The 27314-nt window shown below is 48.7% G+C and overlaps 1 protein-coding gene across 8 annotated transcripts in view; it reads left to right on the top strand.

Moving 5' to 3' along the window:
• ARHGAP22 (Rho GTPase activating protein 22) overlaps positions 1 to 27314 on the top strand; it is a 209292-nt gene that overhangs the window by 109817 nt on the left and 72161 nt on the right. Inside the window, exon 1 of one of the 8 annotated variants that reach the window (XM_054436174.2) lies at positions 21792 to 22126. The exons of the other annotated variants lie outside the window; for them this stretch is intronic. Within the exon in view, the coding sequence (XP_054292149.1) occupies positions 22075 to 22126 (52 nt within the window). The 5' untranslated portion in view covers positions 21792 to 22074. Of the gene's footprint in view, positions 1 to 21791; positions 22127 to 27314 lie in introns of those variants that run through there. 8 annotated transcript variants of the gene reach the window in all.

The raw sequence follows: 27314 nt of genomic DNA, 5'->3' as shown, positions 1-27314 counted from the left end.
CTTTCTCTATTGCCCGTATGGACCTATGTTGCAACGCAAATTGGAATCGGATGGAATCTGTGCCCTGTTGCCAGGGTCACCCCTAACGGAATGGAGAGATCAGCAATCATCCCAGCTGGTGTCATACTGAATTGTTTAAAACACAAATCATAATTGATGTCCAGTAAAAGCTCCATGTGCCCATCAAAATATGGCATTATAGAAGAAGTAAAGTACATTTGAATCCTTAAAAATAAAACCAAAACTATGTGTTAGAAAGATCACTCAGGGTAGACCAACTGAGGGGCTTAAAAGGACTGTAATGTCTGATGCGCATCTCCACCAATGTCTACTCTGTGCTCCCACCCCCACCTTGTTAGTGTCGACAGAAAAGACCACAGGAGTAACAGGGACCCCTGTGGGAGGCAGCGCAGAAGCCAGGCTGCTTAAAGTAGAGCCCTGAGTCTTTTGTGCATTTACAAGTCAATGGGCCAAGTTCTCCAGGATCAAGCCAGGGAGTCCTGATCACTAACAACATCTCTGCCTTGGGGCCTGTTTAAGTGGCTTCCAGACTCAGCTCAGATCCTAGCTCTCAAGGGCAACCAGATTAGGTTTCTTCCCTTCTCTGAATCTCAGTTTCCCCCTGTGTAAGATGAGAGGGCTGGCCCAGTGACCTCCGATGTGTCTGCTTGACCTAGTAGAATGGCACCAGCTGGCATTCTATAGCCAAGTTTGCCCAGAGGGAGCCAGTTCCTGCCTGTCTTATGGCTACACAAGGTCATTGAAGTCGCCCTCAGGCATGGAGCTTGTAGCTGCCTGGCCTTATCCAGCCTGCCCTTGGAGCAGATAGGAGACTGCTGCCTGCTGTCTTGAAGGAAGGCCTGACCTTGAAGGGGAGCCAGTGTGCACAGATTACTCCGCAGAGGAGACAGATACTGTGCGTCTGACATGCCCAGAGCATCCCTGATCACATTAGCCGCCGCCTGAGCGGGGAGGATGCTGATACCGGCCTATCTCGGCACCTGGTACCAGCCAGCCTGAGTCTTGGCCTGACCTCGCACAGCCCCTGCTGAGGTTGTCTGCAGAGCGCCAGATGATGGGTAATGACAGAAATGAAATTAGATGAGAAGTTTGCGAGTGATCCCCACCCCTGAGATGGGAGTGGCTCTTACACTTCCTGGCTTTGCAGTGGGGTTCTCCTGTCTTAGCCTCACTTCTCTCAGCTCAGCACAGGACCAGGTGTGGGAAACTCCTGCAGGCTCCCTGGAAAGAGGCCCCTTGAGCAGGATCATTCCTTTGGCCAAAATCGTGTCCTAGAGCAGCGCTCTTCTATAGAAATGTAACACAAGCCATCTTTGTTGTTGTAAATTTTCTAGTGAGTACACATGTAAAAACATCTGCATAAATATATACACCTACTACACACTCACAAAGACTAAAAATTTAAAATTTTTTTAAAACTAAAAGGAAAGAAAACTAGTGAATTTATTCTTAATTGTGTATTTTATTTAAACTACTGGCTCCAAAATACTATCATTTCAATATGTAATCAAAATAAACATTAGTGAAATATTCCACATTCTTTTTTGCTTCCAAGTCTGAATTGGTATTTACACTTAAAGCACATTTCCATGCAGACACTAAATTTTCACTGGGAGTACTTGATATATATTTATTTATTCTAATTTTTTAATTTTTTAAATTGACACATAATAATTGTGCATATTCATGGGGTACATAGTGCTGTTTTGATACGTATATTGTACAGTGATCAGATTAGGGTGATTAGCATGTCCACCATCTCAAGCATTTACCATTTATTTGTGTTGGGAGCATTCACTGTCCTCCTTCTGGCAATTTGAAATGATGTAATACATTAATTAACTATAGCCATCTTTGATCTGCATTTAGATATCATAAAATGTGTGATTGAAAAGTAGAGTCACATACCCAAGTTATTCCAAACATACTTAAATGTTTTTCAGCAATGGAACTGAATGTCAGTTTTTACACTAATGTAAATTAAATTAAATTGACAATTCCGTTGCTCAGGCACACTTGCTTCATTCACGTGCTCAGGACCCACATGTGTCGTGGCAGCGTATTGGACAGCACAGGCCTAGATGAGAACACCAGCATAGAACAGGTACTCTACATGCAAAAATGAAAGAAGCGAGGGGAGAAAGAGAAAGAAGGAAGGATGAACAAAGAAAGAATGGCAGGGATGGGGAGTGGGTGGGAGCCTCGTACTTGGAGTAAGACAGAGCCAGATTCACATTTGAGCTCTGCCACTTGCTCAATAAAAGAACCTGGACCAATGACTTAAATCCCATGAGCTTCATTTTCATCATCTGATCATAGAAGGGAAACTGCCTACTTGGCAAGACGGCTGTAATCATCATGTGAAGTACGATATGCAGAACTGCAGATAGCAGGACAGTTTCTCCCCTGACCCACCCAGTCCTTTCTCTTTTTTTTTTTTTTGACGGAGTCTCATTCTGTCGCCCAGGCCGGAGTGCAGTGGCACGATCCTGGCTCACTGCAACATCCACCTCCCTGGTTCAAGCAATTCCCTGCCTCAGCCTCCCAAGTAGCTGGGATTACAGGGGCACACCACCATGTCCGTCTAATTTCTTTGTATTTTTAGTAGAGACAGGGTTTCACCATGTTGGCCAGACTGGTCTCGAACTCCTGACCTCAGGCAATCCGCCCACCTTGGCCTCCCAAAGTGCTGGGATTACAGGCATGAGCCACCATGCCCAGCCTCTCTCTTTTTTTTTCAGTTCTTCTTTTATCTGTCATAGACAAACAAGCTTCCAATGAGATTTTAATTTTTTAGTTGTGTTGCTTTAAAACAAACAAACAAAAAATCTAATAATCATAGCTTTACAGCTGTGCTTCTCAAATTTCCTGGTGCATCAGAATCCCCCAGGCTGCTGGCCCATCCCTGGTTCCAGAGGCCTGGAGTGAGTCAAGGAATCTGCATTTCTAATGAACTCTGGACAATACTGGTGCTGTTGGTCTGAGAACCACTCACTGACAGGTCAAGAGACAGCAGAAAAAAGGAAAAAAACTTCATACTTAATCCCTTTAATGGCACTTTTTTCCTTTTTTTAATACAGGACATTTTTATTTTTGCCTTGAGTCCCCAAAAATTCTCTTAGCTGGTCCTGAGCAGAGTGGGTGAGCCACCCCAGAAGCAGGGGCCCTGAGGCTGTGCTCAGGGTGGTATGAATCTGGGATGCAGAGAGATGTCCCTGGACTGTGTTTGATTCTAGGCACTGTGCTCAGGAGGGCTGTCCCCAAGGCAGTGAGGAGCCTGGAGGCCACCCCGCTTCCCTGCAGCTCTGAGCTGCTCCACTGTGATGGAAGGAGGACTCTGTGGGGCTGAATGGCCACACAAATGGATGTGAAGGGCTGCACATCTCTGTGCAGGCCTAGGGCTAGCCCCTGCACCATGGTTTTTAGCTGATATTTAGCTGGTGTGTCCCCTTGGGCACATGGATACTCAAGGGGTGAGAACAGACCCTCACAGACACCCAGGAGCCCCCAAGTTGCTCCATACACGCCCACCAGCAGCCAGGTCCCTCTCCCACCAGTCACTGGGACCGTGGTGCTCTGCTGAGGGTGTACTGAAAATGGGCACCAATAGCGAGATGACTCCTGGGCTCAGCCTCCCCAGCTCTCCTCTGGAGCCTTCCTTTCTACATACAGACACCATCCTGGGCAAGGAAGTCCAGCCAGGCAGCTCCTCTTCCCACAGCCTGCTACCCCGCCTGCAGTGGACAGGTCACCCCCAAGGGTGTTCAGCCTCCACTCTGCCATGCACTAGGCACCTGGATTGGGGATGGGCAACAGACCCATCCCCACAAAGATACCCACTCTGTGGCACTGGCATTGCCAACCCTGAGCGTACTCCACCCCAAAACACTCTGGGGTGTGTGACCCCAACCCCAGCCCTCCTCATACCTGTGGTCAGGCCTCCACTGGGCATGAGAGGAAGACAGCAACAGCCACTGGGCAGGGCCAGGAGAGGCGGGGCAGCGGCCTGGGAACCAGGAGGCAGGAGGGAGCCAGGAAAACCCACTCACAGGAGGCTGAGGCAGAGGCAGCAGGAGGCAGGACTGCAGAAGGGCCCCAGCCCTCAGCATACGCTCCACTGGCCCACTCAACTTCACTTAAAAAACACAAATTTAAAGATAGAATGATTAAGAATTTCAAGACAGTAACCACAGAGCATTCAATTCTAAATGCAGAGCCCTTCAAGAGGCAGGGGTGTCACTGAGCACATGCCCTAGTTGAAGGCCATGAAACTGGCCCTGACCATGAGTTTCTGAATTTAAATGCAGGAAGTGGCCCTCTGTTCTGACCTGCTGGGCTCCATCCTGTGGGTACAACCTTCGACCATTCCTTGCTGGTCTCTTTCTGCAAATGCACTGGCCCTCAGAGCTCAAGTCCTGAGTGAGTTTGGTGCACATATTATCAGGGTCCTCATCTCATTCATAAACTTGACATCCAGAGAGGGAAAGTGGCTTCTCCAAGGGCTGGGCATGCACAGCTCCCACCACATTATAGCGCCATGCTCTTCCCTCCAGCACCAGGCCCCTGCCCTACAGCCTTCTCCTGTCCAACCTGGTGATAGCAAGGCTGCAGCACACACTTCACAGGTGGCTCTTCCTGATCCAATACGGCAAAGGGGCCTTTAACTGAACTCCCCACATGGAGCGCAATAGGGAATGTCACCCTTGGAGGGTGGCCTGCACCTTCATCCTTGCAGATCGAGGCCAGGGTCTCAATTAGGTGATTAAACTTCAGCCACATCTCTTGAATGATGCCAACTGGAAGGTGCCTTTAGTGTCCCACCAATAGGACCAGCTTGGCTTCCTGGGTGCATAACATGGTCTATACTCCAGTGCACTGGCCCAGCCTCTCTCTTCAGTGTGATACTCTGCCTGCCTGCCTGGCCCCACTGCCTGTTCTACGCAGGGGGAGACTTCCATGGCCTTTGGGGGCTCCAGGATGCATCCTGTCCTGCAGTGGGCTAGCTGCATGGATCTAGACTCCAGGCTGACTCTCAGCAGGGTCACGCTCTTAGCAGGAGGCTCACAGAAGATCAGGCTGGTGCTGGGCACTACAGTTCTGTGACACTGAGACACAGAAGGATGTGCACAGAAATCCCTCAGATGGTGATAGCGCACCGGGCAGGAAGGGGTGATGCGCAGGAGGAGGTATGCTTGGTGCCAGCGCAGAACAAAGATGTAGATAAAATTCTTTACGAGTGATCTCAGCTAGACTAAATCCCTAGATAAATTAGGATGTGGGGAGGAATGTGGCAGGGGATTAGTAGGTGGGGGTTGAATGACCCAGGTCACCTCTGAGAAACCAAGCCCAAGTACAGAGCCTCCTCCAACTGTCAGCTCAGGAACCTTCTGAGACACAGGCTGCTCCCCAGAGTAGGTTCTTCCTATGCACGTGTGGTCCATGGGCCAGCTGCATCAGCATCACCTGGGAGCTTGGTGGAAATACAGACCCTAGGGCCCCACCCATGCCACCTCAAACAGAATCTGTGTTCTTGCAGTATGTCCTGGGTGCTCTGTGTCATCTTAAAATTGGAGAAGCAGCACTGTCAAGCAAAACAACATCAAGCCTACCCAACCCTGGACTAGGAGCTCCTGATATGTGATCCCCTCCCTCAAGAACTCCTAGTCCGGGGTTGAGTAGCCTTGATGTTGTTTTGCTCCAAAGCGCTGCTTTTAAGGTGCCTGGTTCTTTAAAGGTGTTTGATAAATTACACCAATGAAGGAGCAATCATCCAAAAGCAGAAAGAATGCTAAAAGTCATGGTTGGGAGAGGCAACAATAACAAGAAATGGAGTCTAGTTCTCAGGCTGCAAACTGAGCTGCAGCCAGGGCTGACTATCCATGGGCTGATTCTGGCTCACAGACATATTTTGTTTGGCTCATGCAATATTTTTCAATGCACAGGATTTTACCCACTAAAAATATATAGATTTCTATAGAGTAAATTTGGGCCTGCTTTCTCCATATAAAGAATTGACAAGAGCTGGCAGGGCATGGTGGTTCACGCCTATAATCCCAGGACTTTGGGAAGCCAAGGCGGGAGGATCACTTGAGGTCAGGAGTGCGAGACCAGCCTGACCAACATGGAGAAACCCCATCTCTACTAAAAATACAAAATTAGCTGGGCACAGTGGCGCATGCCTGTAATCCCAGCTACTCGGGAGGCTGAGGCAGGAGAATGAACCCTGGAGGCGGAGATTGTGATGAGCTGAGACTGTGCCATTGCACTCCAGCCTGGCAGCAAGAGCAAAAGCTGCTTTTTCAGTTTATCTTACCTGCCTGATCTCTGTGGGGTTAGACTCTGTGTGTACTAGTGCACATAACAAACTCAAAAGCAAAGATGGCTAGAAAATGATGGTTATTATGTATTGGCTGACTTATTTGACACCCTTAATTATTTGTCCTGTGGGGTCATGGTTAAGGGTGAGGTGCTCAGTCATACTGTCTGAGTTTCAATCACGGCTCAGCCTCTCCCCAGATCTGAGGTCCAGAGCAAGTCACAGAACCCTGTAAACTTCAGGCTCCTCATCTGAAAAATGGCCGTGACAAAAGTAGTTCCATGTAGGATGTTAAACGTGTTGCCTGGCACATGGTTAGTTATTGGTAAAGGCTATAAATTAGTTTAAATTAAAAAATTTATTATAAGTCAATGTATTTAAATTAATTTACAGCTATTTAACAATAGCTAATTAGCACAGCATTATAATTGCAGTACCAGAGCAAAACAACATGAAGGAATACAAGTATTTATTCCCTACATTGCTAAAATACCAACACTGATTATCAATATTTTCTGTGGAAAGGTGTTCAGAATGCCTAACATTTTAAAATTCAGCTAAAATATTAGACATTTCAAATAAAAATAAATATTAGAAGCACTAAGTGCAAACAAAAATCTATGAAATATAAATGTTAAAAATGTTACCCTTCTCATACTAATTGTTAGCAGATGACATGAATAAAATACAATTCAAAAGTAATGAACTAAACCCTATAAGATAAAGAAACTTCTAATAATATTTGGAATGAAAATCTACTATTTGATGTTATCTGGATCATGAGCATATTTTTGTGCCCATTTTTTCCGGCTGCTGAAACCTTTTTTTTACTCTAGGCTGGTCAAGGCAATGGTGAGATGTTCCAAGCTAAATTTCAAACTAATTTCCAATATTATCCTTTGAGTTCTTCATCTTCAAGTAATTCCATTTCTTCTTCCCCACTTTAGAAGATATCTTTTATTTTAAACTCCCTTCTTTTTTGTTGGCAGGAACTAAATTTTTTTATTTGATCATGAGCTTTGGTTTTATTTCAGAGAAAGCGTTCCTGGCTTGTGGTCATCTTCTCCAGTGTTAATGTGGGTAGGTGGAGATGCCAGTGGGTCACCTGGAGCAAATTCCAGGCTGGAAAGTCTCTGAAGCAGAGTGAAGATTTCTATCATGATGGAGGCAGCATAGTTCCCCTCCTTCTGGGTTGTGGAAGAATAGGAAACTGCTTTCTAAACAAGCTTTCCTTTACTGGATCCAAACACCTACTGTAGTGTATTCCCAGGTGTAAATGGTTCTAATTTTTAAAAAACATGTCACAAAAATACTAATAGTTCAGCATTTCTCAAAAGCACATTATTCTGGAATACCAGAATCCCAAAAACTGGAATTACAATTACTGAATAACACCAGGTCTGGAGAGTCTTCTGCAAGTCAGTTGCCTTCGTGGGTTCCAAGAACATAGGTCTCCCTGATGCTTTTCTGTTAACTTGAGATTGAGGGGACAGAGTTTGGGAGGCCAAGGCTGGGAAAGAAGGGAAGTTGTTGTCTTGAGTTGAATAGTGTCCCCCAGAATTCATGCCCACTGGTAACCTCAGAATGTGATCTTATTTGGAAATAGGGTATTTGCAGATGCAAGGAGCTAAGAGGAGGTAATCCTGAATTAGGGTGGCCCCAAATCCGATGGTTGGTGTCCTTATAAGCAGAGGAGAGGACAGACAGGATGCACAGAGACACAGACGGAGGAAGGTCATGTGAAGACAGAAGCAGAAGCTGGGGGATGTGTCTACAAGCCAAGGGTTTCTAGGGAACCTGGAAATCACCAGCAGCTGGAAGAGGCAAGGAAGGATTCCTCCTTCAAGCCTTTAGAGCTCCACCACGATCCTGGACTTCTGGCCTCCAGAACTCTAACCAAAGAAGTTTCTGTTGTTTTAAGCCACCCAGTTTGTGGGAGTTAGTTATGGCATCCCTATGGAAAACTCATACCATTGTGGCATTGGGAGTGATACTGCCAGGGCCACTGGCCCTCTGCATCAGGGCCCATGCTCACCAATCTTGGAATCCAGTCCACACTCTCAGGGGCCAGAAGACCAAGCTCCTGTTCCTGCTGTCCACTCCTGATGGGTCTCCCATCTTCCTGCACCCCCTCTCTGCCTAGCACCTCCATCCATGCAGCATGCTGCTCCAGCCATGCTGTATCATTTACTTGGCCCGAGGCCCGGCCCCGGGACTTCCAGTGCCGCTCCTGGAGGCCTGCAGTCAGGTGGGAAGAACAGAGCTGCAGGCATCCAAGAGACCCAGGAGAGGACCTGCTGCTTCCTGCCCGTGTGCGCCACCTTGGAAAGTCACCTCATCTCCCTGAGTTTCACTGGATGGTGACAGTAATGACCTTTGCAGGCCCTTGGCAGACATTTTGGAATACAGCAGTGCCTGACACACAGCAGATGCTCAGTAAACATGAGAACCTCCCGTCAAGTCAGCATAGGGAAGACTGAGAATTCTAGCATCCTGGAGAACCAGGCCTCCCCGATGGGCTTTGGGGCGGAGCTGGAGCATGTGGGGACAGGAGCAACACACCCATAGTGAGGCTGGAGAGGGATGTGAGCTGCTTATCCTCATCACATGTACACAGCCCGAGGATGAGGAGAGGGCTCCAGGAAGGGGCTCTGGTCCACAGTCTTCCATGTCTGGCACAGAGCAGGGTTCCACAAATCCTGGTCGCAGGAATAATGCTGGAGAAGCAAAGGACCCTCTGGCTGAGGGTCTTGCAACCCTCAAGGGCTCAACCCGCAAGGGCTGCCCTGAAGGAATGTGGAAACCAGAAGGATTTCTTTCTTTTCATTTTTTAAAAATTAAGAGAAGCTAACCTTCTTTGTCCTGTGAAGGGTCACTTAAGTGGCCCTCTTAGATATGCAAATGCAAGGCTAGAAAGCAGCCGGCCTCCTGGGATTCCTGTATAACAGGAATTTTTGCAGCCCTTGGTGATGGGTTTTATTTTTTACTGAGTGGCCTGGCAAAGATTGTGCCCTTCTTTGGCCTGCAGAAGAGGGGTGATTGGTTGAGAGAGCTCGGGGAGGAAAAGAAATTTGTGGACTAATTGGCACAAAGAGCCCAGGTTTTCTGAAAGGAATGAGACAAATACACCAACACAGTGTTTTCACACTTTTTTGACAAGAAATAGACATTACATTGCCCCCTGGGAGCCCAGGGCAACAGAAGCTGAGGCTTCAGGAAACACTGCTATTCCTACATGCAGTGCCTTCTGGCATGTCCTGTCCTATGTGAGTCTATCTCCTTCTTAAAAATTCCAGACAAAGCCCACAGAATTGATTTCATGACCCCTCTAATGAACTGGTGTTCATAGTCTGAAAAATGATTTTGAGATTTGGTTTACAGGAGGTCTGTTGGGTGGATTGAGGCCTGGCTGTAGGAAGTGGGGAAACAGAGGCACTGGAGGTTGAGTGAGCCAACCTGGTACTGAGTAACTAGCAGGTGGGGGGACAGTGGTCTTCTGAGCTATGCAACAGTAGAGCTGGGTCTGACCTGGCCATCTGAGGCCAACTCACCCTGGAAAATAGTGGCGAGGGCACAAGAGCTTGCAAACTTTGTCCTCTAGCATGAAGGTCCCCTGCCTGACCCTGCAGAGACCTGGCAGCCCTCTCCTTCCCCTGCTGGCAGCTCCACAGGCTCAACCCCCTATTTCTATACAGCTGTCTTCTCATTGGCAACACCAAGGCCAGCTTGGAAGATACCAGCCCTGTGCCCATCATCCTGGGGCAACCCAGTGCCCTCGTCTGGCAGGGACCTCCCCCCCAAGACTGAGCAGAGTGCGGAGGTGTTCTCAGAAGGCAGAACACCCTTGAAGGGTTGCAGTTTCTGCAGCAAAACCCCGAGGAACAAGGGACCTTCCCCACCCCAACATCTATCTACGCTTTGGACAGGACCCAGGCCGGCCTCTGCCGGGCCCGTCCTGCGCCTTTCTCCTTCCACAGCTAGGTGGCAGCAGCAAGCGCCCATGCTCCCCTTTCCTCAGGGCAGAAACTCTCCCAATTCCCACCCCTCCACCTGTGAGCACACCTGGCCACAGCTCCACTGAGAAAGGGAAGGGTGTCGGGCATTTGCCATGTGCCATTCTCTTTTTTTCATATCACAGCCAATGCTGACAACCCTCAGGGCCTTCCACCCCATTCGTTGTCCACATGAACTGAGAGTCTTTCAAGATGGTAGAAGTTGGAATTCAATTCAGATAGCTTTGGCATCAGTTTCAGTCAAGGCAGTGTGGTGGCAAAGCACCAGCTTGGGTGCCAAAAGTTCTGACTGTCCCTTACAGCACCTTACCCCTCTGGACCCGTGTGGCAGCCAAAGCCTCTGCTTCTCTTGCAGCCGCGAAGATTGACTCCACTTCCCATCTTCCCTGCAGTAAGACAGGGTCACATGACTAAACCCTGGTCAAGGAAACACAGGTAGGAGTGACAGGTGACCTCTGAGGCTTCTGAGGCTGCTGTCAGCACCAGCTCCTAAAATCCCCTGAGAAACTCCCTGCCCCCTCTCCCTGCATCTCACAGCAGAGGATTCAGAGGAGGACACTGAGGTCCTAGAAGGAGCCTGGGTCCCTGAGTGACCACATGGAGCAGCCCCACTCCCTCCTCCTTTTTCATGCTGACCTGCAGGAGCCAGTGACCTGAGCAAGAAGAGTCTTTAGGGGATTAAGCCACTGAGACTTGGGAGTTGTTAGAGCAGCAAGCATGAATTACCTGATTGATGTGCCCAGTTTCCTTATCTGTAAAAGGAGGTTATCAACATCATTCTCAGGGTTGTTATGTCAATGACTTACGATGCAGTGAAAACACAAACCCAGGATCTGACACATTCTAGGTAACTGAGGTCCCTCCTTACAGTGTCAGCAGCAGCCACAGCAGCAACAGTGCAAGGAGCACTAGTTGACTCCCAGTGTGCACAGTACTATGCCCCAGCTAAGTGGACCACACACCAGATGGGCCTAGTTCATATACAGGGTCTCATGTTCTATAGCATGGGGGTGCTGGGAGCCTTAAAAGGTGTGCAGGACTGACTGCAAATGCTTTGTAAAATGAATTTTTCCTATAACTGCAGACCATTAAGGTGATATCTGTAAATAGAATGCTAAGCTAAGGGGTCACACGTAGTAAAAGTGAGAAGTAAGAAACTAAGGATCACCCTGGAGGCAGACACCTCAGTTCTAATTCTGACTTTTCCACTTACTAGTTGGAACCCACATAAATCACTTAACCACTTCAAGCCTCAGTTTCCCCATCTGTAAAATGGAGATTATGATAGGGTTCTTGCAGGGATTAATGAGTTAATTTATGCAGAATGCTCAGAACAGTGCTTGGCATACAGTAAGTGGCATGTATGCCACTAATTGACTCCTGCTCAGGCAACCGAGACCGCCTCCCACCCTGAGTGCATGGTAGGGTCTGATGTCATCACAGCCGCTGGGAAGTACCTGTCCCCTTTGGGAGCTGCTGCTGTGTTTGTCCATATGGCAAGGAGAGAGAGCCCTCTTGGCCCCATGGCCTCCTGCTCTTTCCCATGCTGCATTTCTCCTGGGGGTGGGGAGGTAAGAAAGTTGGAAAGAGCAGGTGGGGGCAGGGTGGGGGTGAAGCTTCAGGGAAAGGACAATGGGCTTTGTAAATCCCTCCCTGGGCAGGCTGGCCAAGTTCAATGGCTTCAGGCCACATGAACAGCAAGAAAAATGTGGCCCAGGAATTTCTCCCCAACGATTCCCCTTGTCTTTCTCTGTGGGAATTTGGAGCTGCAGACACATTCCTTCCATGAACAGCATCCGTGGCAGCTGAAGGCCCATTGGCCCCAGCTGGGGAACCTGGCTGGCCGGGCACTTCTAGAGCTCTGCCCCTACTGCCTCCCCCCCTCAAGGAGTAGGCACTGCCGGTGTGCCAGAGAATGCACTCTCACTGGCAGACCTCACAGCTTGCTCTGTCAGGGACTGACCCCTCCTGGGCACAGCCCTCTCTTCTCTTGAGCCAAACTGCCCAGACAGCTTTCACAGCTGCTTTTCCACAATCTATCACCCGGAAGTGGAGACTAGACATCTTGGAGAGAATTCCCATCCATTCACTTTTTTTTCTAAGCCAAATACTTCCCGACTTAAGAGGAAATTACTTCCCAGATGCTCTAAAATTCTTTTAAAACACTGTAAAGTACAGTCCACAGGCCAGATCTGGCCTGCCACCTGCTATTGTACATAAAGTTTTATTGGAACACAGCCCCACTCATTCATTTATGTAGTGTCGATGGTTGATTTCACGCCACAATGGCAGAGTTGAGTAGTTGTTACAGAGACTGTATGGCCCTCAAATCTTAAATATGTTTACTATCTGCCCCTTAGAGAAAGTTTACTGACTTCTGGTTTACTCCTTTGTTATTCCACACAGGATTTGAAATGGCCTCTATTGAGAAGACTTAGAATAAAATAGTGATAACACAATAGTTTAAAATAATTGAGAGCCCGAGAAAATGCAAATAAAAGTAGCAACGCAAAATCATTAACCACAACACAAATATGAAGACTGTTAGGACCCACATATTTGCCAAAGCCAGGCTTTAAATTTTTCTTGAGCTTCCCGGAAGCCAAAGGAAAAAGAGAAATGAGACAAGTCTCATCAAAAGAAAAGAAAAAGGAATACCAGTCCTTATGGGATCTAGAGCTTTTTCTAGCACAAAGATGTATGGGGCTTGCTTCAAACAGAAAAAGAGTAATACCCACCTTCCCCAGAATCATATACTTAGTTTAAAAAAAAACAAAAAAACAAAAAAACAGAACAATGAGTCTGCAAAATGAATAGCAACAGCAATGCTGTTGATGAGGGTCAGTATGGGGACAGGGGTTCTTGTTAATATGTCTGACCAGAGATTGAGCTACATATGGAAAGGCAAAGCAGTTGGCTTCCATGCACTGTGCTAAAAGTGCATAAAACATTTTGAGAGGGTGTAAGAAGCCTCATTTCTGCTTATCATTTCTGTAGATCTATTTGTTTCAGAGCAAAAACTGGAGTTAAATAAGGACAGCCCCAACTTGTCACTAACTCACCTTACAGTGCCTGGCACAAAGTAGGCCCTCAATAAATTGCTCGTGAATGTATACACCATGGAATACTATGCAGCCATAAAAAAGGATGAGTTCATGTCCTTTGTAGGGACATGGAGAAGCTGGAAACCATCATTCTCAGCAAACTATCACAAGGACAAAAAACCAAACACTGCATGTTCTCACTCAGGTGGGAATTGAACAAAGAGAACACTTGGACACAGGAAGGGGAACATCACACACTGGGGCCTGTTGTGGGGTGGGGGGTTGAGGGAAGGATAGCATTAGGAGATATACCTAATGTAAACGACGAGTTAATGGGTGCAGCACACCAACATGGCACATGTATACATATGTAACAAACCTGCACGTTGTGCACATGTACCCTAGAACTTAAAGTATAATAAAAAATAAAAGAAAAAAAATTGCTTGTGAAAAATGAGGAGGTTGTGTTAAAAGAGAACCTTCCAATTCCAATGTCTGTGGGTCTGTGGTATGTGGACATACAGTGTGTGTGCACACTGAATTTCAGCCAAACTCCTAATACAGATCAGAAATATGATGGGAGAAGGGGGTGGGGTTAGGGAGGCAGGACCAGATGACACCCTCACCGCCAAGAGGCAGGAAGCAGTGAGTGGTCGTTAAGAGGGTGACCAGCAGTGTTCAGACTGCCCAGATTGGAGGACAGGCTCTACCCTCTACCTACCAGCTGTGTGATCTTGAGAGCTCGCATAACCTGGGCGGGTGTCCATATCCTTACTTGTAGATTGGATCTGATGACATATCACCCTTACGGGCTATTGTGAAAATTAAACAAAATAATGCCCGTGAGTTACTAGTGCCAATCAAAGCTATGTTTTGCAATAAGCTGTCTACAAAGTGTCTTCATCACGCCCTTCTTCAACAAGCTCCCTCTACCAGAGGCCAGGGCTGGCAGAAGACAGACATTATTCTGAAAAGCTAGGAGCAATGACCCGCGGTCTCAATCCAGCACTCCACAGGGCTTCTCTTTTTTAACTGGAAGTCTCAACTACAGTTATGTGTGCCTTTGTCCCACAGGCCATCTTATTCACCATCGAGTCCTGTTCCTTTTCCCCTAAAAACATTTATCATAGAATTGTTAAGATCACAGGCTAGAAAGCAAGATGGGCTGGGTTCCGATCTGAGCTTAGCCACTAATTAGCTGTTGGGGCCTTGTGCAAATGACTTCACTTCTCTGTACTTCAGTGCCCTCCTGTTGAAAGTGGAAATAATGATGACATTGAATGCATAGGATTGCTCTGAATTCTAAGTGAACGTGCACATGTCAAGCTCTTAGCCTGGCACATTGTCAGGGCCAGGCAGTGCTAGCCATGAGGATTTTGCATCACTTCCTGTGCTTCAGCTATCTGTAACTGCCTAACAGACTACTCCAAAGTTTAATGACTTAACACACATTTTCCTTTTTTAAAAAAATGTATTTCAATAGGTTTGGGGGGAACACGTGGTGTTTGATTACATGAATAAGTTCTTTAGTGGTGATTTCTGAGATTTTGGTGCACCCATCACCTCAGCAGTGCACATTGTACCCAATGTGTAGTCTTTTATCCCTCACCCTCCTCCCACCCTTTCCCCCAATTCCCCAAAGTCCATTGTATCATTCTTATGCCTTTGCATCCTCATAACTTAGCTCCCAATTATGAGTGAGAACATACGATGTTTGCTTTTCCATTCCTGAGTTACTTCACTTAGAATAATGGTCTCCAGTCCCATCTAAGTTGCTGCAAATGCCATTATTTCATTCCTTTTTATGACTAAGAAGTATTCCATGGTATTTATATACTACATTTTCTTTATCCACTCATTGATTTATGGGAATTTGGGCTGGTTCTATATTTTTGCAATAGCGAATTGCACTGCTATAAACATGCGTATGCAAGTATCTTTTTCATATAACGACTTACTTTCCTCTGGGTAGATAGCCAGTAGTGGGATTGTTGAATCAAATGGTAGTTTTACTTTTAGTTCTTTAAGGAATCCTCACACTGTTTTCCATAGTGGTTGTATTAGTTTACATTCCCACCAGCAGTGTAGAAGTGTTTGCTTTTCATCACATCCACACCAACATCTCTTTTATTTTTATTTTTTTATTATGGCCATTCTTGCGAGAGTAAGGTGGTATCGCATTGTGGTTTTGATTTGCATTTCCCTGATCATTAGTGATGTTGAGCATTTTTCTATATGCTTGTTGGCCATTTGTATATCTTCTTTTGAGAATTGTTTGTTCGTGTCCTTAGCCCATTTTTTGATGGGATTGTTTGTTTTGTTCTTGTTGATTTGTTTGAGTTCTTTTTAGATTCTGGATGTTAGTCCTTTGTCAGATGTAAAGATCACAAAGATTTTCTCCCACTCTGTGGGTTGTCTGTTTACTCTGCTGATTGTTTCTTTTGCTATACAGAAGCATTTTAGTTTAATTAAGACCCATCTATTTATCTTTGTTTTTGTTGCATTTGCTTTTGGGTTTTTGGTCGTGAAGTCTTTGCCTAAGCCAATGTCTAGAAGGGTTTTTCCAATGTTATCTTCTAGAATTTTTACAGTTTCAGGTCTTAGATTTAAGTCTTTGATCCATCTTGAGTTGATTTTTTTTTTTCGATGGAGTCTCGCTCTGCCTCCCAGGTTGGAGTGTAGTGGTGCAATCTTGGCTCACTGAAACCTCTGCCTCCTGGGTTCAAGTAATTCTCCTGTCTCAGCCTCCCAAGTAGCTGGGAATACAGACGACCGCCACCATGCCTGGCTAATTTTTGTATATTTAGTAGAGATGGGGTTTCACCATGTTAGCAAAGCTGGTCTCAAACTCTTGACCTCAGGTGATCTGCCCGTGTTGGCCTCCCAAAATGCTGGGATTACAGGCGTGAGCCACCGAGCCCAGCCAAGTTGATTTTTATATAAGGTAAAAGATGAGGCTCCAGTTTCATTCTTCTATGTGTGGCTTACCAATTACCCAGCACCATTTGTTGAATAGGGTGTTCTTTCCCTACTTTTATGTTTTGTTTGTTTTGTTGAAGATCAATTGACTGTAAGTATTTGGCTTTATTTTTGGGTTCTCTATTCTGTTCCAATCGTCTATATGCTTATTTTTATACCAGTACCATGCTAAAAACAAAACACATTTTGTTTGCTCACTGTTCTGCAGTGTGGCCATGGCTTGGTGGGGACAGCTTCTCTCTGCTCCACATGGTATCACTTGGAGAATCCACTTCCAGGACAGCCTCACTCACACAGCTGGAAGTCAATGTGGTTGCTGGCTTGGACCTCAGTTCTCCATTTGGCCTCTCCACATTGGTAGGTTGGGGTTCTTGCAGCACAACAGTCTCAGGACAATTCCACTGTTTACAAGGGGGTGCTTTCCCTGATGACAGGGAAAAGCAGAAGCTGCCAAGTTTTCTCAGGACTTAGACCCAGAATTGGTCCAGAGTCACTTCTGCTACCTTCTGTCTATTAAAGCAGCTCATAGGGCAGCCTAGATTCGAGGGAGAGGGTTACATAAGATGCAAGAACTGGAAAGTGTGGTTAGCTGGGGCCCCTGAGCTAACACATTGCCCTGCCTGGTCTCCAACTCCTCCAACCTGTGTTTGGCCCACATCTCTCACCTGGCTTATGCCTTTTGCATCTTTGATTTCTCTCTACTCCAGTCTCCCCCTTCCAGTCCCTATCTCGCTCTAGCCACCAGGCTAGCCAGTCAGAATCACAGGCTGCATCATGTCTCCTACGCTAAATGCCATGCTGTGATTCCCCCCACCCAAGTAAAGAGCAAGTTCTTAATGGGATACTACTGCACCCTTTGGAGGACTGTGTTAGTCCATGCGAATTGCTATAAAGGAATACCTGAGACTGGGTCATTTATAAGGAAAAGAGGTTTATTTTGGCTCAAAGTTCTGCAGGCTGTACAAGCATAGCACTAACATCTGCTTGGCTTCTGGGGAGGCCTCAGGAAGTTTACAATCATGGCAGAAGGCAAAGGGGAGCATATGTGTTCCATGACAAGAAAGTAACAGACAGAGAGAGAGAGAGAGAGAGGAGGAGGTCTCATACTCTTTTAAACAACCAGCCCTCATGTGAACTACCAGAGTGAGAACTCACTTATTGCCACAGGGATGGCACCAGGCCATTCATAAAGAATCTGCCCCATGACCCAAATACCTCCCACTAGGCCCACCTCCAACACTGGAGGTCATACTTCAACATGAGACTTGGAGGGGACATATGTCTACACCATATCAGGGACCATTCCTGTGCCATCCCCTAAGGTGCTGGACCCCTCCTTGCAGCTCAGGTCCCACCTCAAAGCATCCTCTTCTGCAGAGTTTTCTTTACCACCCTCAGCAGACTGGCTTTCTGTCCCCTACAGCTCCCAGGGCAACCTCCTATCCCCCGCCCCACATTGGGCCTTGTGTCAGGCATTGAGCTGTGTTCAGTCATCATTTGTACATGAGTGAAGGAAAGAATGATCATTATAGGCTCCCTAAGCTATGCTTGTGGCTAAGATGGTACATTCCCATTTATTCCCTTCCTCTGAGCTACCCAGGGCTGAGCTCACACCTGAGATAGTGCTGTGAGGGTGCCTTGGATATTCTGGGGAGGAGCAATCCAGACTCCTGCATTGGAACTATGGAGGGCAGGTCCTGAGTCTCCTAAGAAAATCCTTGAATGACCTGGGGCATATCTGGGACCAGGGGCTCAGGCTGCACAGGCTTCAGGATCCCAGCAGCAGCAGCAGCACCCCCTAGAAACAGCTTGACATCCTCACCACCCAACTGTGGGTCTCCCAGAGAAATGGAGTAAAGTGGCAGAAAGTAGAGCTCTGGATGAATGGGGCAGCCTCTATCCCATAGAAACTTTGTCCTCAAAGCTAGTGTCCAGCCTCCTCCCAGAGCCCACTGTGCCCACTGGATATCCACCCCCTGGTTCTAGCTCTTCTGCCCTGTGCCTGGTGGTGGGCTGGAGGCTGGCCTTCCTGCTGGGAAACATGTCTTAGAGGCTCCCACCTCTGGCCCTTCTTCTGGAGCAAGGCGGCTTGAGCACAGCTAGAGCCTTGCAGCATGTGTGATCCTCATGTTTTGGCTAAATTCTAGTTAGTTTGGGGTCATCATCAATTTGAGTGGCAGAGCTATGTTCAGAAAATTTGATTTTTCAGACAAATTCTATGCTAAGTGGGTGCTTTGCCAGTTGCAGCCCATGACTTTAGGCCTAACTAGGGAAATACTACCCATTCTTCTGTTTATTTAACCATTAAACCATCCATCGTCCATCCTTCTATTCACCTATGGAACACATCCATTCAACCATCCCTCCACCCATCCATCAATCTATTCACATATCAACACCTCCATCCAACCATCCATCCACCCATCCATTCATCTATTCACCTATCCACACCTCCATCCAACCAACCATCCATCCACCCATCCATCCATCTATTCCCCTACCTACACCTCCCTCCAAACATCTATTTCTCCATCCATCCATCCATCCATCCATCCATCCATCCATCCATCCATCCATCCATTTACCCACTCATCTACCCATCCATCCATCCATGCACCCATCCATTCATCCACCCATCCATCTTGGCTCTGCCACTTACTACCTCATTGATCTTGGGCAAGTCTCTTCACCTTTCTGAATATTAGTTTCTTCCTTTGTAAACTGAATTTCATGGCATCTGCTTCATGCCATTGTCCTGTGGTTAACTGAGATAACCTTTGTGAGTTGCCTGGCACATGGTGGGAAACACATAGTGAATGTTATTTTCCTTCCCCCTTGAGGAAGAACACACAACTAAAAAACTGTAAAAAGACAATGTGTAATTAGGAATTAAACTGTGTGAAACCAAAGGCAATAAAACAAGAAGCCCTTGCCTTCCTATTTGTCTGCTGAACTGCCTTGGGAGTTGATATTTAAAGCCGCTTTGAAAAGTCGAGTATCCCAAAATATATTTAAACGGTTCAATGGGGACGTTGACCCTTTATAATAGGCTCATTTGAAACGATCCTGCTTTGCTACTTCCTCTTAGAAAGATAAACAAGCAGCCCACAATGGCCGCTGTGATGTTTTCTTTTAAATCTTGCTTTCCAAATGTAGGACTTGGCCGTTGGACAATCACCCGAGGGGCTCGCTCCCCGCAGATGCTCTCCCTGAATGCAGGGAGCTCTAGCTTGGAATTCCTGGGGCCTCATTAAGCCTGCTGTGACTAAGTGATCTTGCCTAGTGCTAAAACTGTTTAAAATGACTTGGCAGCAACCAGAAGTCAGGTCTCTCTGTTTTTTCTCAGTTACTCTCTCTTTGTAACCCCCCCCTACATGTCATGAAGTGAAAACATCTTTCTTTCCGGATCTAACGCAGGACGACCCTTCTCTCTCCCCAAAGCCTCACCCTGGTCTTTCTGAGGAGTTGAAGGAGAGAGAGGGAGGCAGAAATCTGCCCCGCTGTTGTTAATCTCTCCTTTGAATGAAGACTGAACTCCTGGGAAAACCTCTTCCCTGCTCTAAGTCATTCCTTCCTGCCCCCACATTTACTTAACTCTTCTGCTCCGTGCCTTGGGCAGCCTCTACTTTCCAGCCTGCCCTTGCTGAGATTCTCCTCTGAGACCACCTCTGATCTCCCCAAATGGAATTGTGGTAGGGAGGGAGAAAATTCCAGTCAAGTCAAGGCCATCAGAGCTGGACCACAGCCCTGCTTCAGGGTCAGGAACAGATCCTATGAACTGGGGGGTGACAAAGAACCTTACATGAAGAAGCCTACTCTGTGCCAAACACTTAAAAATATAATTATCTCAATCAAAGTAAATTGATTATTTACTTTAATTACACAATAATACATGATTATGCTTTCCTTTTACAGAATGAGGCCATTATAAAAAAGCCAAAGTCTCTTGACACCCACTTTACTCCATTCTTCTTCCACCCTCTCCCCAAAGGGAATCACTCTTGGTTTCCTGTTTTCCTCCCATATATTTTTCTAAGCCCAAGGGCCTAGAACAGAGCATGGTACAGAGTGAACACTATAGTAATATTTTGTGAGTATGGGTATGTGTTTTACATAAGTGCCATGAATCCGTAAATCTCAAACATTCAGCCATAGCACTCTCCTTTTATATCATATACCATCTTATGAAAATTCCAGTGTACTTGATAATTCTTTCATTTGTTTGTTTGTTTTGAGACAGAGTCTCGCTCTGTCACCCAGGCTGGAGTGCGGTGGCCCAATCTCGGCTCACTGCAACCTCTATCTCCCGAGTTCAAGTGATTATCATGCCTTAGCCTCCTGAGTAGCTGCAATTACAGGTGTGCGCTACCACGCATAGCTAATTTTTGTATTTTTAGTAGAGATGGGGTTTTGCCATGTTGCCCAGGCAGGTCTCAAACTCCTGGGCTCAAGTGATCCACCTACTTTGGCCTCCTAAAGTACTGGGATTGCAAGCACGAGCACCATGCCTGGCCGATGATTCTTTTACTGATGAACATTTTGGTGGTTCCAACTTTTTGCAATCACAAGCAAGGCTCCCATGAAGAGCCTTCCATAGACTTTCCTGGGCATGTGGGCACACATTTCCATGGGGTGCATACTAAGAAATGAGATAGCTTGCTCCCAGGGCATCAGCATTTTTAGTTTTAATAAAGCAGCTTCCACGTTACCTTCCAAGGTGATTGCACCAAACACACACTCATGAAAAAGTGCCCAAATCCTCGCCAAGACTTGATGATGATGATAGCTCACACTTGCAAAACACTTAGCTACAGACCACTTGGGTTCTAAGTCCTTGTATATATCAACTCATTTAATTGACACAACCATCCGGTGAAGCAGTTTCTGTTATCTTCTCTGTTTTATAGGTGGGGAAACTGGGCACAGAGAGAGTTTGAATAACTTAATTCTTAATTTGTGCTAAGTAGCATCTGAACCGGTATCATTTTCCTCACTTTTCAGGTGAGGAAACAGTCTCAGAGGGATGACTTATCCAAAGTCACACAGCTCATAGGTAGCCCGCCAGGTTTGAGGGTAGCCTGGGCAAACACTCCCTCTTCCTACTACTGCACAGTACAGGTGAGCTGGGAAACTGAGAGCTCGGTGGTCCTGAACACCCCCGACCAAGTCACCCTTGAGATGACTGCCCAGAGGATGCTGGTGTGGTGGGGGGCGTCTCCCTTGCACAGCGAGGGCGCCCCTTCTTCCCATTCTGCGCGGGGAGGCCAGGCCGGTGTGGCCCCCAACCCCTGCTTGGCTCCCAGGGAGACGGAGGCAGCCCCGGCTCCGCGGCGCCCCCTGGCGGCTCCTGGGCGAGTGCGCGGCCCGGCACCTCGGGAGAGTAACGGGCCGTGGGGAGGGCGCCGGCGAGGGCAGGGAGAAGCGCGGGGCCGCCCTGGCTCGCGGAGATAAAAGCGGGCAGCGGCGCGGCGGTCGCGATCTGCGCGTTCTCCTATTGATTAGCAGGGTCTGCCCGGAGGCCGGGATGCCCGCTGCGCGGGGCCGCGGTAAAGTGTGAGGGCCCGGTAGCCGCGGGCCGGCGGCCCCGCGCACTCTGCGCCCGGCTGGGCACTGCCCGTGGGCCGGACCTCGGCCGCGCCGCCCCGGGGCGCAGGCGGCAGGCGGGGAGAGTAGCCGAGCGGCGGGGCCGCGGGCGGCTGCCATGGGGCTGTGCTGCTGCAAGGACTGGAGGGGACACCTGCGAGCGCCCAAAGGTAACTCCGGCGCGCACGTGCGCCCCGCTCCCTGCGGCCGCCGCCAGAGGCTGCCAGCCCCGCCTCGGTGACTCGCCACGGGGTGTCCAGGGCCGCCCGCACCTGCCTCAGCTTTGGAAAGGGCTCAGGTGCGGCTGCTGCTCCCCTGAGTCTCCTAACTTTGGAAGGGGAGGCTCCCCCTGACTCGGGGCGCGGGGGCGCATCCTGGGGCTTCTCGGTCCCCATGTGGGAGTGGGGGTGGGGTCCGGCCCCTGGGCGGGAGTGGGTAGAGCCGAGGGGAGGGTCCGCCCTCCAGGGCCCGGGGCTGGCCGCGGCGCCGGCTGCAGGTCCGCCAAGTCCACGGCCGGGGCGGAGAAACCCCAGGCGCCCAGACCCGCTCGCAGGTCTCTGCACCGCGAGCCCGGCCCGCGCCCTGCGCCGCCCCTGCGGCTTAACCGCCGGGAGAGGGACCATTCATTCTCGCCCGCCTCTGTCACAAACTTGGACGGTGGGGCCCTGACTCAGAGTTTTCCAAAACTCGCGGCGGAACCTGCAAGCAGAGCTGCTTGAGGAATGTAGCAGTCTTGGAGAGGGCCCAAAGCCCAGAAACACGCTTAGGACGTTGGCGGCCGCCGGAGGTCCGGCCTCCCGGGGGCTGGGGCCCGGCCGACTTAACCCTTGACTGACTGAAATGATCCCTGTTGATCGTTGGGAATATGGTGGTGCATCCCTTTCCTGCAGCGCTCCCTAAACTCACCTGACCCTAACACACCTGCCGCGCTTATTAAGCATGCAGATTCCCAGGCCCCACCTGGCCTGCTGGATAGGCTCTGGGGAAGGCCTTGGGAAACTGTGTTTAAGGAGTTCCCCAAGTGACTCCTATCGCCAGGTGAGTCTGGGAAGCCTTGCCTGTAAACCATATAGGGTAAGGCAGGCTCTGCCAGAATGAGCACTAGGTCTTTCTTCCTCCGAAAAGTGTATTCTGCATCCAGATACAGAAAAAGTCAGACAGCCTTCGACCTTGTCCAGGTGAAAATGGTGCCATCAATGTACAGGCTGGTTTCACAAAGGGTTTGAAGTAGCTTATAACATGTATAATACTTAACTATTTAAAAACCTAAACAGGACCCTACATTTACACAGGAAATAGAGAGGTCAAGGGAAAATGGAGCCCAGTTAATCTGGCCATGAGGTATGATCTGTGGTTGAGCCTCTTTGCAACCAAAACCAAGTGAAAAATGTGAGTGCTGTAGTTGCAAGGTTCTCATTGTCCCAGAGCAACAGTTTTCTAGGCTTCTGATTGTAGAAAGAATGAAAAAGAATTTTGCACATGAGGCTTCATTCTTGGAAGCAGGGGCCGAGAGCCCTGTGTGTGGTGTCTTCACTATGACAATAGCTAGGGCTGCAGTAGGGTTTAGAGGGCAAGGTCTTGCTGCATGCTCCCCGAGGGCAGGTCAGAGCCCAGGATTTCACCCCCGCCAGGGCCTGGATGAGCAGCTTTAGTCTCTCCTGACCCCTCTTCAGTAAACATGGCAAACGGTGTCCCAAAAGCAAGGGTGGATTTACAAAGTCTTGGTTAGAGAGGACATAGACTCATTAAGCAGCCCCAGAAGGGAGCCAGGGGCACCTCCTCTTGCTTAGGTCTGTCCTCTGGGGCTGTGGACCCCCAAGGCCAGCTGCTGGCTTCACCAATCCAGGTAAGGAAAAAGCCTGGTCCGGGAGTGTTCCCCAGCTGGGCCCTACCCTCCCACCCACCCGAGAGACGGCTGGCCACAGCAGCCTGGGAGTAGGCACTGAGTCTGAAGTGCCCACAAGGTTCTGCAGCCCATGGAAGTTAGCCAAGCTGGCCAAGTGGGTGGGGAGCACTGTGGTGCCAGAGTGTGTGACCAGCCACTGTCTGGCAGGGGGGAGAGAACCCATGCAATTGTTGGAGAGTCTGTGGTTCAAGGAAGACAGATGTTTGATCTCTTAGTGTGCAAAATCTCTAAGGGTTTAAATGCTGCAGACTCATTTAACAAATTTGAACCCATGTGGCCAGTCTGGCTGGGTGGTAGACAGTCCGAACCATTGTTCACAATTAGTTCTGCAACAAACACGGGAAGGGTTATTTGGTCAAATAATCTTAGACATCAGGAATTATGAAAGTTTGGAAGATGTTTCACAGCAAACAGAGCCTTTGCCATACTGGCACAGTTGTGCCCGCTAAGTCAGGTGGATTGGAGGTATGGTCTCCACACCTTTCCCTAGGGAACCTTCTTTTCATAGAGCATTTCATGGCACACATATGTGTGGACACACTTTGAGAAATGCTGCTTTGGACATTAAACTCTTCAGTTGTAATAGCAGTAACACAGTATGTCTGTGTATGTATCCATGTGTGTGTTTAGCTCTTGCCACCCACCTAAGGAGATATCTGACTCTCTAGCCTAGAGATGTGTATGTGCATTTTTTTAAAGAAAAGGTTGAAAGAGAGTCCATTAATCATTGATATCATTTCAATTAAAGCAACAGCTAAGACAACAGTTGTTCTTATTGATTTCATTCTTGGATGAATCAAACTCTTACAACAGAACATTTTAGCATGTTTGTCCCTGTGTAAAAAGCTACTTGATAAAGTAGAAAAGCTCAAATATTCTATAATCTCATGAAGAGAGCAGCAAAAATATATCAAGAGCCAGAGCCACATTAGTAGGTGTCATCATCATGCCTTTAAAACCCAAGTCCTGGGCTTTATCCAGGAGCCCCTTGCTCTGCTGCTGGCTGCAAAGCTGCAGGTGGGCACAGTGGGTCTGGGAAGGGACTGTTGCATGCCTTTTTCGGGGAGGGGAGGGTGTGATATGCTGTGACATTAATCCCACTTAGTATCATATGCAAGACAGGTTGTCACAAATAGAGAAATCCTGGGTTCTAGGTGCTCCCAAAAAGCTGAAAGTTCAGTGAGTAGGATCTGATTTGTAGAGGATAAGCCTCCCCTAAAAGCAGAGGGCTCATGTACTTGTCTGAACTCTGAGGGTATTGTTTCTGGGGCATGTTTCCAGGTGCATCTGTATTTAGAGCTCTGTGATGGGTCTGTTTGGTGGCAAATTTCATTTTCTTCAGCTTTGCATTGTTACCCAAGGTGGAAATTTGGAGGAAGAAGGTGGTACTGGAGCACAGCATGGAGTCAGCTTTTGTTCCAGGGCAGCGAGGGGCAGGAGCGGACTGGTAGGTCCTTAGATCCTGACACGCACTCATTCTCTGACACCGCTTCATCTCCAGCTGCCTCTGGAGCTCTTCACCCCTCACCCTTCCCGCTGCTCGCAGCAGCAGCAGCTCTTCCTTGCCTTCTGGGGTTTTGCCCATGACAAGGTCCCATGCTTTTCCCAACATCCTCACCCCCACTCCCGTCAACTCCTGTCAGCCCATAAACCTGCCTGAATTGCTCATCCAAAAATTCAAAAACAAAACCAACAAGACCAATTTCTTGTCCCTGTCTATGCTCCATAAGCCCTGCCCATTGTTCCTCCCCTCCATTCCCAGCATCAGGGAACAGTGTGCCCAGCCCTGACTCCCCTTTGTCCTCCTCCCCACTCATCCTGACCCCCCTGTCAGGCTCTGCCTTGAAGGAGATCATCTGCACTGGACCAGATGACCAGTCCTGATGCTCTGAGCACCTGCGAGCCTGCTCCCCTTAGGCCCCTCCTGGGCTGCTGAGGGCTGCCTGAGGACTGTGGCTCCCTGAATGCTGCAGCAGAACAGCAGAACCAGGGCTGAAGGCAGCCCTGCCCTGCTGGCTTTTGGCTATAAATTTGTTCACCTTCTGAGCTGTCTCCCTCAAGGCCCTGATGACTGTGATTGCCTCTAAACAAATGCCCCCAAAATTCCCCCTCCAAGCTCTGCAGTGCCTGTCTGCGGCCTGCAGATCCAGAGCCCCTCATTAGACTCCAGTGCAGTCCCGTACTCCCACTGCCTCTTCTGCTTTCCTGGCTCTTGACCCCGCTGTCTTCATTTCTCACAACCAATGGCTGATGGCTCCTGTGCTCCTGCCCTGAAGGCCACGGCAACACCTGTGCATTCCCTCATCGACTTATGACCTTGATGGCACTGCTTCCTGGCTGGCCATCCTGAGTTCACCCTTGCCCCTTCTAGTCCACTGCCCAAGCCAGCATCCACCCACAGCTCTGGTGACACTATGGTCCTCCTCAAACCCCACCTTGGCCCCACACTGCCTGCAGAAAAGGCTCAGCTTCCCAGCCTTGCTGGCACTGTGTTCGCCCCTCCCCCTCCCAGGCTCCCCAGACCACCTCTCTGGTTTCCGCACCACACCACTTCCTCTCAAGATGCCATCAATTGGGCCTGAGGGCAGTCGAGCCTGGGCAGGTGGCCTGTGCCCGGATCCATCTCTGAGCCCCAGCCCTCGGGCCCAGTTCATTTCATTCCCTTTGGTGCGGTGAGCCTGGGTCTGCTGCTGGTGATCACCTTGTCACCTATGTGGCCTGGCACCACACTGGCACAGCATCTGTACTTGTGAACACTAGCAAGAGCAGAGTGTGGGCAGAGACAGGAAACCATCAAGCTCACCTGCTGGCTGGACCCAGCCTATTGTTGAGTCACCCAACACCCAGCAGATCCCAGTGGCAGTCCACTGTGTTTATCACTGCATTGTAATAGATGAGCTCTGGGCATGGGTTCCTGCAGACCCAGTGCCCCTTTGCTGGTGGACAAAGTTTAGGCTCTGCCAGGCTTAGGCTCACTGGGGTGCCCAGCAGCCAGGGTACAGAGGCCAGTGGGCCTGGGCAGGAATGCTGCTGCTGGTCTGGTGCAAGATGAGTGGACAGAGTGCCCTGCTCTGTCTTGGAGGGAGAGGTCAGGAGGCATGGCTGTCACTGACTGGGTGATAGGACCGTTTCTGCTGTTCTGCTGCAGCATTCAGGGAGCCACAGTCCTCAGGCCAGCACGGTGGCTGCCTCCTGCTCTGCCATTCCGTCTCTGCTCCTGTCCCCAGGGGCCTGCACATTCTGATGCTTCTTGCTTGCTTGCTCGGCGCTCTGGCTGGCAAACTCATCAGAATCATCAGTCACTTTCCCGGCTCAGGCCTCTGGCCCCTGGACACCTCCACTGGATGTCTCCTGGGCTAGAGATTGGCCAAAGCTAATCGGGCTAAAACTGAATTCTCAATTTCATCCTTTTCCTTCAATTTGCCATCCCCACATCCTGCCAGTTCTATTTC

The sequence above is a fragment of the Pongo pygmaeus genome, chromosome 8 (assembly GCF_028885625.2).
Source record: "Pongo pygmaeus isolate AG05252 chromosome 8, NHGRI_mPonPyg2-v2.0_pri, whole genome shotgun sequence".
Lineage (NCBI taxonomy): Eukaryota > Metazoa > Chordata > Mammalia > Primates > Hominidae > Pongo > Pongo pygmaeus.
This window is presented reverse-complemented; position numbering and strand designations above follow the sequence as displayed.